Source organism: Rana temporaria, chromosome 2 (assembly GCF_905171775.1).
Source record: "Rana temporaria chromosome 2, aRanTem1.1, whole genome shotgun sequence".
Classification (NCBI taxonomy): Eukaryota; Metazoa; Chordata; class Amphibia; order Anura; family Ranidae; genus Rana; species Rana temporaria.
Window position 1 is genome coordinate 402,305,682 of NC_053490.1, and position 12,764 is coordinate 402,318,445.

General features: G+C 42.2%; 1 protein-coding gene across 4 annotated transcripts in view; it reads right to left on the bottom strand.

Moving 5' to 3' along the window:
- Positions 1-2,331: 2,331 nt before the first annotated feature.
- The window catches only part of LOC120927445 (synaptotagmin-like protein 5), a 270,163-nt gene continuing 259,730 nt past the window's right edge, over positions 2,332-12,764 (bottom strand). For all 4 annotated transcript variants that reach the window (XM_040338125.1, XM_040338127.1, XM_040338124.1 and 1 more), the window contains 2 exons: positions 9,402-9,610; positions 2,332-2,757 (listed from right to left, as the gene is read on the bottom strand). In XM_040338125.1, the coding sequence (XP_040194059.1) occupies positions 2,600-2,757; positions 9,402-9,610 (367 nt within the window). In that variant the 3' untranslated portion in view covers positions 2,332-2,599. The remainder of the gene's footprint in view (positions 2,758-9,401; positions 9,611-12,764) is intronic.

Sequence of the window (12,764 nt, forward strand, 5' to 3'; positions counted from 1 at the left end):
ACACATTACAAGTTTTGAGGCTTGTGCCTTGTTGAAATGTATTTTATTTTATAACTCAATGGCAGAATGAAATGCATTTATATGGATTTAGAAAATAGAATAAGGCTGCATTCACATCTAGGCGGACAAAATCGCGGCGTTTTGTCCCGCGAATTGCGGCGACAAATAGCGGTGTTTTGTGGCGACAAATAGCAGCATTTTGTGGCGACAAAACGCCGCGATTGTCCGCCTAGATGTGCCCCTAGATTGTCCCCCTATGGAGATGGTTCCCATCTCCTATGCCGAACGCCGAAAGCCGCCTGAAAAAAAGGGACTTTTTTTCAGGCGGCAGGCGTTAGCCGTGGAGATGTGAACCATCTCCATAGAGGGCAATGTTAAATCATCCCTCTGGCGTGTCGGGGCGGCAGCGGGCGTCACACTACAGGCGACAAAACGCCTAGGTGTGAATGGGCTCTAACAAAGAAAGTTTGCTATGTAAAACCATGTCTAGTTCTGAACATTTTAGAATACTTGCAGGGCACATCCTCGCAGCACCCTATAACTGCTTTTCTTTCCGGTAAGGAGAAGATCTGTGACACTCAGCAACAGGACCATGATTCAGACTAGATGGGGCTGTAGTACAGGGACATGTTCAGGGACTATTAAACATAAGCCCTCACCTCCTGGTTCCATAGCAACATTGTGTGTTGCTATGGTTATAATTACAACTCTGGTGACAACCTGATAAAATGATACTGGGCGTCTTTAGTTTAATTTGTGTGTAGGAACCTTGGATTACTGTTGTGTTGTAACATATTCTAGCAGGGATGTAACTACAGTCATAGCAGACTTGGGTCCTGAAGGCAAGAGAAACATGACAAAAAGGTGGACCAAAAGGCAGCGCTACCTTTTCCCTCCCCTGTAGTGTAAAGCCTTGTACACACGACCGAGTTTCTCTGCAAAAACCAGCAAGAAACTTGCTGGGAGACATTTTTTTGCCGAGGAAACCGGTCGTGTGTACATTTTCGTCGAGGAAACTGTCGAGAAACTCGACAAGCCAAAAAGAGAGCAAGTTCTCCATTTCCTCGACGGGAATGGAGAAACTTGCCTTGTCGAGTTCCACGACAGCCTAACAAGGAACTCGACGAGGAAAACGATGTGTTTCGCCCGTCGAGTTACTCGGTCGTGTGTACGAGGCTTCAGGCTCACATAATGTATTACACTACATAATATATGAAAAATCTATGTATTTCAATATATATATGGACCCTGTATAAAATATTTACTGAATAAAATGTACCCTTAATTGTGCTTTGTCTGCTTAAAAACAAAGATATGAAAAGTCAGTGGAGAAGAAGTAAAGTTTAGTGGCAACAGTTACATAGAGATGGGTATAAATTCCCTTTTCTCCAAGGTGGGTTGGAGGGCCATATTATTACACGCAGAGCACCACATAACCCAAGGCCATCCTGGTATTTGGTGGAATTATGTTATAGTTACCTAAATCCTTTGATATGGGCATGTTCGCTGTCACATTGGGCATAATGATAAAGGCCAGTTATCTATACTGTCAACCTCCACCATTGGAAATGTAGACTACCTAAGAAGATTGCAATAATGCCCCGGCAGTATATTTCTTTTGGCACGATATACAGTACTTTAACATAAGTTCACAGTCTAAATTAAAGGATAGCTCCACTTTTGTGGGAAAACATTAGCAAAAAAAAAAAAACATAGCATATACAATTTCTACACAAGTCCACAAGTCATATTGTAATTGAAATTTATTAAAAATATCTTTCCTTTTCAATCTTTTCTGTAACAAAAAATTAAATTTTTCGTGATATACTCCCAAAAGGGAAATCACGTCTATAGGGATGCAGATGTTCCCAATTTTTTTCATTAGAGCCCTGCAAGTGCAGAAGCTGATCCCTAATGAAAAAGTCACTCCACATCACTTTGACATGGACACAGACAAACAAACAACTATTTCTTCAGATTAACAAAAAATAGGAAACTGCAACAAAGTTTGGTAAAATCCCAGCAGTGTACATAGATCACCCAGAGGGGAATGTTTTTTTTCCTCAACAAAAGTGGAGTTACTCTTTAAGTAAAGACATATGGCAAATAGCGGCACTGCTTCCTGAAGAAGGTGACAGTAGCATGGCTGAGCATTTTGGGTAGGAATGTAATAAGGCTTTGTGATGTCTTTTAATGTGCAAGGTAAAGATATTTATCATAATCTAAATATTTTGGCCCTGTTTTTTGTGCTATTTTTCTACACGCATATTTTATAAAAATAATTCAGACTTTTTCTTAACAGGCATAATTAAATACTAAAACAGATCAAACTAAGGTTTAACAGGCTTTGTAAGTTTACTTTGCAAAGTGTTATCAAATAAGAAATGGTGTATTTCATGTTATGAAAATACACGTCATTGGTATGTCCATAAGTTAGACATTATCAGTCCCATATACAAATGTGCAGGAGCATCCCTTTAATTACAGTTCTAAAGCTATGGCCAAAGTGCAGTCAGTCTATGAGAAGCAACAATAAAATGCCAAGCAATGGAATCCAGGTAAAATAGTCTACTATTAGTATCAGTAACTCTTGACATGTTTAGGACTTTTGCGTCGTCTTCTTATGTCTTGCCTTAGTGGACCTTAGCATTAGGGTTCCTTCAACGGATGTTCCAGGGCTGTCCATCATTTTCTGCCACAGATACTGTTCTTCACCTTGGGAGTCCATCCAGTCAACTTCATTGCCATAACTTATACCTGGAAGAAGGAAATCAAAGACAATGGCATGTATTACATTTTAAAGTTTTGTTCATATAAAACTTTAGGGGAATCTTAAAGCGGGAGTTCACCCGAAAAACAATTTTTAACATTAGATTGAGGCTCATTTTGTCAAGGGGAATCGGGTAGGTTTTTTTAAATCAAAGCAGTACTTACCGTTTTAGAGAGCGATCTTCTCCGCCGCTTCCGGGTATGGTCTTCGGGACTGGGCGTTCCTATTTTGATTGACAGGCTTTCGACGGTCGCATACATCGCGTCACGAGTAGCCGAAAGAAGCCGAACGTCGGTGCGGCTCTATACGGCGCCTGCGCACCGACGTTCGGCTACTTTCGGAAAATCGTGACGTGATGGATGCGAACGTCGGAAGCCTGTCAATCAAATAGGAACGCCCAGTCCCGCAGCTCATACCCGGAAGCGGCGGAGAAGATCGCTCTCTAAAACGGTAAGTACTGCTTCGATTTAAAAAAAACTACCCGATTCCCCTTGACAAAATGAGCTTCAATCTAATGTTAAAAATTACGTTTTTGGGTGAACCTCCACTTTAAAGTTCTCGTTCACGCAGGGTTTACTATACCATGTTCCGTTCATCCTTAAAGCGGTGGTTCACCCTATTAAAAAAAAAAAAAAAACATTTTTATTCTACCATTACATTCGGCATCGTAGCGCGAGCTACAGTATGCCGGTCTTACATTTTTTTATCCCCGTACTCACTGTGCTATGGCTCATTGAAGATTCTGGGGAATGGGCGTTCCTATGGTGAGAGAAGGTGATTGACGGCCGGCCCTGGCACGTCACGCTTCTCCGGAAATAGCCGAAATAGGCTTGGCTCTTCACAGCGCCTGCGCATAGCCTGTGCGCAGGCGCCGTGAAGAGCCGAGACCTACTCCGGCTGTCTTCGGGGAGCGTGACGTGCCAGATTTGGCCGTCAATCATCCTCCTTCTCCATAGGCACGCCCATTCCCCGCGGGAGTCGGAATCTTCAATGATCAATAGCACAGTGAGTACGGGGATAAAAAATGTAAGACCGGCATACTGTAGCTCGCGCTACGATGCCGAATGTAATGCTATAATGATGTTAAGGAGGGTGAACCACCGCTTTAAGCAGGCTGTCCCATTGCTGCCAAATGGGACACAGCATGCATGTGGGTTCGGGCCCAGAACTCACCCTATCAGCATTCGGGGACCTGCACCCACATAAATGTCATATTGGGACACATCAGCTGTGTCCGTGATGCCGCTATGTCCCAATTCAAAGCAAGGGGACTGGCTGAACAGGGATGCATGGAACACCTGTGCATCCCAGTGCAGGTAAACAGTGCATGGTATAGTATGCACTGTATGAATGAAGCCCTATAGGTAATAACACCAGAGATTGTTGATCTAGGCAATAACCGATCGCCTCCTGGGGGATCAGGGAGAATTTTTTACCCCTCTAAAGCAACCAGGACCATGTTTTATTGTTTGTGATTTGTCACGTTATCACTGTTTCAGCACAGTGATTACTAATTTGTTATTTATTTAGAGAAATGTTTGTCTCTTTGTCACTTTAGCGCTACATTTTTCCCCACTTTATTGCTTTTTTGCCTTCCTCCACAGATCAACTGGGGGTGAAGGATTATGTATATGCAGTTTTTCTTTTTATCATTTTTCAACTCCTAATTCAGTGAAATATAATAGAAGACATATACTAAGCAAGGTAAACAAGGCTATTAACACAACATGACAAACAAGTACAGATTGCGCAGCAGTAAAAAGGAACAACATACTGAACACTATTTGCTGCAAAACCACGTTCTGTCCATTCAGAATTGTTTAGGCACTCTTCATTGTGTTCCCAGGGTCTGCCTGTGCTACAAACCATTCTAATGTACCAGTGCTATGTCAATACAAGCTCAGGAAGATGCCAATTGGCAAAAACCATTGGGGTAGGTCCTATCAGCACTGATGTCAACTTTTGGTCCACAGGACATCCAGACTAACCAGGGAAAGCGCATACTGGCTCTTTATACAGCTATACAGAGTGGCTGCGGCTCCCAACAAGAGTTCATACTACTACTATGTGCCAAAATTATAGGGCACCGATAATTGTGAGTGTAATGTTTTTTTGTTTTTTTAGCTCAATAAAGTATTGGTTTTATAGTTTTATGCAATGTCTTGATATAAGAGTAGTGTCATGTCACAACTGAGTATAAAATAGAAGAGAGGCACCTCTAAATGTAGTAATATGGTTACAATTAATAAAGGTACAACATTTAGAAACTCACATGGTTGATGATTAAAACAGGCACATCTAAGTATGCAGGGATCTGGGGTAAAGCTGTCCACATAGACCATCGCCATTGATGTCCTCCCTTCCACGAGCGATTCAAGCCTCGTTTTCAGATCGCTCTACCGCAGGGAAGTCATCCTGGTCAGGATTGCAGACTGACAGCGGTGAGAGACAACGGTACGAGGGACGATCTATGTGGACAGCTTTACCCCGGATCCCTGCCTCCTTAGATGTGCCTCTTTAACCATGTGAGTTGCAAAATGTTGTACCTTCATTAACTGCTTGCCGACTAGCACACGACTATATACATCGACAGCATGGCACGCACAGGCAGAAGGACTTATATATGTATACGTCCCCTTTAAGAAGTCGGCATTGTAGGCGCGTGGATTCGATGTCCGCGGGCATACCCACGATCGTGTCACGGTGAGGAAGAAGGAGGAAATGCTTATGTAAACAAGCATTTCCCCAGTCTTCCTAGTGACAGGACAGTGTACACAGCTTACTGTAATCGGAAGCTGTGATCACTGTCGTGTCACAGTAAGCCCATCCCCCCTACAGTTAGAACACATCCCTAGGTACACTTTTTACAGTAATCAGTGCATTTTTATAGCACTGGTCGCTGTAAAAATGACAATGGTCCCAAAAATGTGTCAAAAATGTCCGCCAACATGTCTCAGTCATGATAAAAATCGCTGATCGCCGCCATTACTAGTAAAAAAAATTATTAAAAAAAATGCCATAAAACTATCCCCTATTTTGTAGACGCTATAACTTTTGTGCAAACCGATCAATGAACGCTTATTGCGATTTTTTTTACCAAAAATATGTAGAAGAATACGTATCGGCCTAAACTGAGGAAAGAAAATGTTTTTTTTTATAAATTTTTTGGGGATATTTATTATAGCAAAAAGTAAAAAATATAGATTTTTTTTTAAAATTGTCACTCTATTTTTGTTTATAGCACAAAAAATAAAAACCGCAGAGGTGATCAAATGCCACCAAAAGAAAGCTCTATTTGTGGGGAAAAAAGGACGCAAATTTTGTTTGGGAGCCACTTCGCACAACTGCGCAATTATCAGTTAAAGCGACGCAGTGCCGGAAGCTGAAATTTCACCTGGGCAGGAGGGGGGTATATGTGCCCAGTAAGCAAGTGGTTAATAATTAGAATATGCGGAGAGATATAGGAAATGCCACATGCATTGTCCGATTTTTTTTTTTTATATTTTTTTGATTTATTGTCCAGATATAGGCAGCTAATGCTGCCTAGGGTTCCATATCTCCATGCATTGTTCATCACTTAAAGGCATGATCAAAAGAAACATTGTGAATAAAGACATAGATAAAATGCTCTTAATTTCAATAATACATTCTCTTTAAGCGAAACAATTCTCCTGAAGTAATATTGTAGCTGTAATTAAAATGAGATTGTTGATTAGTTCATTTAATAAGATAGCATAATGAATATCAAAAACCATTTTGCAAAACGGCAGCGCTGGATATTAAAAAAAAAAAATGGACTGAAATGCAAAGCAATGAGCCCATTTGTTTTTGTTAGCGGAGGCTTCTCATGAGCTAATTACAATAATTACAATGGTATATATCTTCACAGACGAATGATTACAAAGTCTTCAGCTGAACCTCTATCATCCATGAAATTAACGTTAAAGGAGATTGCAATGGAGACTGAAGATGTCTGTATGGTGTGGTGCCCTTTTGTAGATAACAAGCCAGGAACTCCACTCAGAAGTCCAACTGAAGCTTTCGTTTTCTGACACTGCAAATTACGTTCAAAGACGAATGATCCATCATTAAAATATAAAATACCTATATACTGAGTTCTGCCCTCAAAATCTGTAAATTGAGGGCCAGATTCCCGTACATCCGCGTATCTTCGCTTTGGCGTAACGTATCTGATTTACGTTACGCCTCGGGAACATAGCAGGGCAAGTGCTGTATTCTCAAAGCACTTGCTCCGTAAGTTGCGGCGGCGTAGCGTAAATCGGCCGGCGTAAGCCCGCCTAATTCAAATTTGGAACAGGGGGGTGTGTTTTATGTAAATGTTGTGTGACCCGACGTGATTGACGTTTTTCCCGAACGTCCGTGGAATTTCCCAGTGTGCATTGCTCCAAAGTACGCCGCAAGGACGTCATTGGTTTCGACGTGAACGTAAATGACGTCCAGCCCCATTCACGGACGACTTACGCAAACGACGTAACTTTTTCAAATTTCGACGCGGGAACGATGGCCATACTTAACATTGGTACGCCGCACTTACGCCACCATATAGCAGGGGTAACTACAGTATACGCCGGGAAAAGCCTAACGTAAACGGCGTAAATGTACTGCGTCGGCCGGGCGTACGTTCGGGAATTCGTGTATCTAGCTCCACCTAGCGGCCAGCGTAAAAATGCATTTACGATACGACGGTGTAACACAGTTACGCCAGTCGGATCTAGGTGAAATCTATGCGTAACTGATTCTAAGAATCAGGCGCATAGATACGACCGCTTAACTTAGAGATACGACGGCGTATCTGGAGATACGCCGTCATATCTCGTTTCAGAATCTGGGCCAGAGTCTAAAGCCGGCCACAGATGGTTCGCATCTCGACCGGATCAGCAGGAAGGGACTAAGATTTGAACCTTGTATGGGGGCAGGCTGAATGTACACAAGCTGATCCGTCAATCAACAAACCATCCGGATTTTACATGTGATTAACGCTAGCGGCTATTATAGTCACTGTGTTCTCCTGGCGGGGACAGCCTCCCCTGACCCCCCACCCCTCACCCACCCTGCCAGGGAATCAAGTTTCTTTCCTGCAACTCGTGGCTGCAGGAAAGAAATTTGCTCCGTCTATGGCCGGCCTAAGGTAGATTACTAATGATAAAGATAGCAATACCCATAAATCTTAACTACTTGCCTACCGCCCACCGTCATATGACAGCGGGACGATGAGGCTTTCGTTCTGGGTAGACGTCATATGACATCTTCTCCTTCCCATGCCGCGCTCGCCGCGTCACTGGGGACCCAATGCGCGTGTCCGCTGGGCACCCGCGATTGCCTAGCAACTGAGCAGGACCGTGGATCTGTGTGTGTAAACACACAGATCCACATCCTGTCAGGGTGTGTCCCTTATACGTAGGGACACCGATTGGTCACCTCCCCCAGTCAGTCCCCTCCACCCAAAGTAAGAATCACTCCCTAGGGAACACATTTAACCCCTTGATCGCCCCCTAGTGTTAACCCTTTCCCTGCCAGTCACATTTACACAGTAATCAATGCATTTTTATAGCACTAATCACTGTATAAATGTGAATGGTCCCAAAAATGTGTCAAAAGTGTCCGATATGTCTGCCGAAATATCGCAGTTACGATAAAAATCGCAGATCGCCGCCATTACTAGTAAAAAAAAAAATGCTATACATCTATTCCCTATTTTGTAGACGCTATAACTTCTGCGCAAACCAATCAATATACGCTTACTGCAATTTTAAAAAAATAAAAAATAAGTAGAAGAATACGTATAAGCCTAAACTGAGGAAAAATGTGCTTAAAAAAAAATTGGATATTTATTATAGCAAAAAGTTAAAAATATTGTGTTTTTTTCAAACTTGTCCCTCTTCTTTTGTTTATAGCGCAAGAAATAAAAAAACACAGTGGTGATCAAATACCACCAAAAGAAAGCTCTATTTGTGGGGGAAAAAATTTCATATGGGTACAGTGTTGCATGACCGCGCAATTGTCATTCAAAATGTGATAGCGCTGAAAGCTGAAAAATGGCTTGGGCAGGAAGGGGGTGAAAGTGCTCGGTATTGAGGTGGTTAAAGATATGTAACAATGGTAAAAATGAGCTAATAGAATACTATAAATCCTCACTTCCTGTTCTTCTCTCTGTAACTCAACACAGTAATGCAAGGCTTTCTCCCTGGTGTGGAGTGCCGTGCTCGCCCCCTCCCTTGGACTACAGGAGAGTCAGGACACTCTCTACGTTGCAGATAGAGAAAGGAGCTGTGTATTAGTGGGCGTCCTGACTCTCCTGTAGTCCAAGGGAGGGGGCGGGCATGACACTCCACACCAGGGAGAAAGCCGTGCATTACTGTGTGGAGTTACAGACAGAAGAACAGGAAGTGAGGATTTCTCAGAAGAAAAAAGGACATTTAAAAGCAAAATCAAAGGTTCAGGTAAGTGAAGGAGGACTGCACTAAGGTAAAGGAAGCCATTTAGGGAAAGAAAATTTTACCTTTACAACCCCTTTAAGGAATGGACAACGATCTCCTCAATTACAAACCAGTTCCATCATATTATTTACTTGAAACTCAACAAAATAATAGATGTATGACTGTTTACTCACCACTGCCACAACTCAAGCTGACTCCACCCAGAAACACATTGCTTGTCAAGGATTCCTTATCCCAAACAATCAGCTCCAGGCAGATGTTCGGCAAGTCATTGGGCTCTAGACTTGTGAAGGAGAAAGTGTGGTTCCATTGAGGATTCACTGACTTTTTAATGACTGCAGTTTTGTGTTTTGTGGATTTGTTGTTATCGGGTAATAGGTATCTAGAAGATAAAAAATAAAATGTTAGTATAGAAAAATACTACCCACAATAAACCCCACATAATTTAAATATCAGGCATATACACTGTGGTGCAGCTCCACTGCAAGAGATGATTATTACCATTTAGATTGGAAGCTCCAACAAGCAGGGCGCTCTCATTCCTCTTGTACTGAATTGTATTGTAACTGTACTGTCTCCCTTCATTTTGTAAAGTGCTGCGCAAACTGTTGGGTGTTATATACAATAAATCCTTAAAGCGGAGTTCCAACCACAATTAGCATTTTTTAAATGTATGTCCTTTCATCCTGCGTTTTTATAATATAAATCTGGTCACTTACTATTTTACAATCCGCCGCCGATCCACATAGATATTCAAAAAAGATAGTTTATAAAACTATATCTTCACCGTTGCCATTTTGCTTGTGGGCATTGTGAAGGCTACAGGCATTTAGGGCCAGATCCACAGCCGCCGAGCGCAACTTAACTTTTCAGAGTTAAGTTACACTGCCGCAAATCTCCCAAGTTAGGTGCCGATAAACAAAGCACTTACCTGGAAATTTGCGGCGGTGTAACTTAACTCCGTCCGGCGCAAGGCGTTCCTAATACAAATGGGCGATTCCCATTTAAATTAGGCGCGCTCCCGCGCCGGACGTACTGCGCATGCTCCGTCGGGTAACTTACCCGACGTGCATTGCGCTAACTGACGTTGCTCCGACATAATTTGCTTAGACGTTAACGTAAATGGCGTCCAGCGCCATTCACGAACGTCTTACGCAAACGACGTAGAGTTGAAAATTTCGACGCGGGAACGACGGCCATACTTAATTGGGCTTAGTCAAATAGGACTCAGCCCTATTTTTACGGGGCGTAACTCGACGTAAACGACGTAGACTTAGCGCGACGGGCCCGTCGGAACGTTCGTGGATCGCCGTAAGTGTTTATTTGCATATTCTAAGCCAGCCGCAATGGCCTCGCCACCTAGCGGCCGGCCTAGAATTGCAGCCTTAAGATCCGACAGTGTAATTCAATTACACGTCGGATCTTCTGCCTATCTATGGTAAACTGATTCTGTGGATCAGTTCCATAGATAGAAACAGGGATACGCCGGCGTATCCCTTTTGTGGATTACCCCCTTACTTCCTGGAAGTCTTGGATGGGGAGTGATAATTGGACAGCGCACTGCATCCTGGGAAATGATGACACACATTTCCCAGGAGCATTAGAGGGAGATGATGTCAGAATCCTAGGTGGTTTCAAAGGCAGATTTCGTGGGACCGCATAGCAACAGGCATTTCCAGATGAGTAAAAAAAAAAAAAAAATTTTTTTTTCTTTTTTAGTCGTAAGCTACAGTTTAAAGCAAAATTGTTTTTTTGATGGAACCTCCACTTTAATAATAATAATAAAATTAAAATATTTAAGCCTCTTTTCACACAGCCAGACCCGCCTATCAGTTCTCTATGGAGGGAGTAGCAGATGTACATTTTGCTGATTTTTAGATCAAGATGAATAGATACTGTGCTATTGATATTACCAGAGGTAAGGACAATCCATTACTGAAGTTAGTTTGTGATTTTACATACACTTATAATACTTAGGTACAGGGATATTTCACACCGTAGACTATAATAATTGCCCTGAACTACATACAAATAGCTCAGACACCCATATACACTATATTGGCAAAACTTTTGGGACACCTGCCTTTACACGCACATGAAATTGAATGGCATCCCAGTCCTAATCCATAGGGTTCAATATTGAGTTGGCTCTCCCTTTGCAGCTATAACAGCCTCCACTCTTCTGGGAAGGTTTAGGAGTGTGTCTATGGGAATGTTTGCCCATTCTTCCAGAAGTGCATTTGTGAGGTCAGACACTGATGTGGACAAGAAGGCCTGACTCATAGTAATTCATACCAAAGGTGTTCTATTGTGTTGAGGTCAGGACTCTGTGCAGCCCAGTAAAGTTCCTCCACCCCAAACTCGCTCATCCATGTCTTTATGGAGCTTGGCTTGTGCACTGGTCAAAATAATTGTATGGAGGGGGGGGGGTTATGGTGTTGGGTTGTTTTTCAGGGGTTGGGCTTGGCCTCTTAGTTCCAGTGCAGGGAACTCTTAAGGCATTAGCATACCAAGACATTTTGGACAATTTCATGCTCCCAACTTTGTGGGAACAGTTTGGGGATGGAGTGAGTTTAAGACTGGTGAAAGGTGCATATTCACCTTCAATCACTACTCCTGACTATTATCTTATTATCCAATTATAATTACCTCCATTGCTTTCACCCAAATATATATCTATGCATAGGGGGACAGAGTATATAAATAATTGACACAGCAAAGTTGCTTCATACACTGTTCCGCTTTATTCTGGTTCAGACAAAGTGTTAAGTATGGATGAAAGATGGGCGTTACTGATTACCTTCCACCAATAAGGGGTACGCATTATATATTTCCTTCAACCAATCACAATGCCACAATATTATAAACTCATTACATCTTCTGTATCTAAGCAAACTTATTATGTCACATTATATTATGCCACCCTGACAGATATAACTCCAGACTGTCCCATGACAACTAAAATCCCCTATATCTGGTTTTAATTTCAACACAAGTTCACTTCTTAAACAACAATATATATTTACTTTATCTGGAAAATTATACTTAAAGGCGCAGTTCGAGTTTTAGATTGCAAAACACAAGGCGGCTTTTTACATGACTCTTTCAACTGGGATGCAATTAAAGTTTGCAGGTGTCCCAATACTTTTGTCAATATAGTATGTGAACCCCTAAATAATAAACCTCTCTTACTATCTCTTTTCGTCTCTTACATATAGAATTAAAAGCATTATGTTATAGCTGTTCAAAAAGTAAATACTGAGATTACAAGCTCCAGTGCACTCTGCAGTGTTATCTCAAGCAGTGTTATCAACGCCCTTGAGGCCGCAGACGAAGGAGAATCTTGTCTCCTGGTTCTGTTGGACCTTAGTGCAGCCTTCGACACGGTAGACCACAAACTGTTACTGACTCGGCTGGCCGAGGTAGCCAGAGTCGCAGAAGGTGAGTTATCATGGTTCTCCTCCTTTTAAGAAAACCGATCACAAACAGTGAAATTGGGACCTTTCACTTCTGAAAAACGCACGGTGTCATGTGGA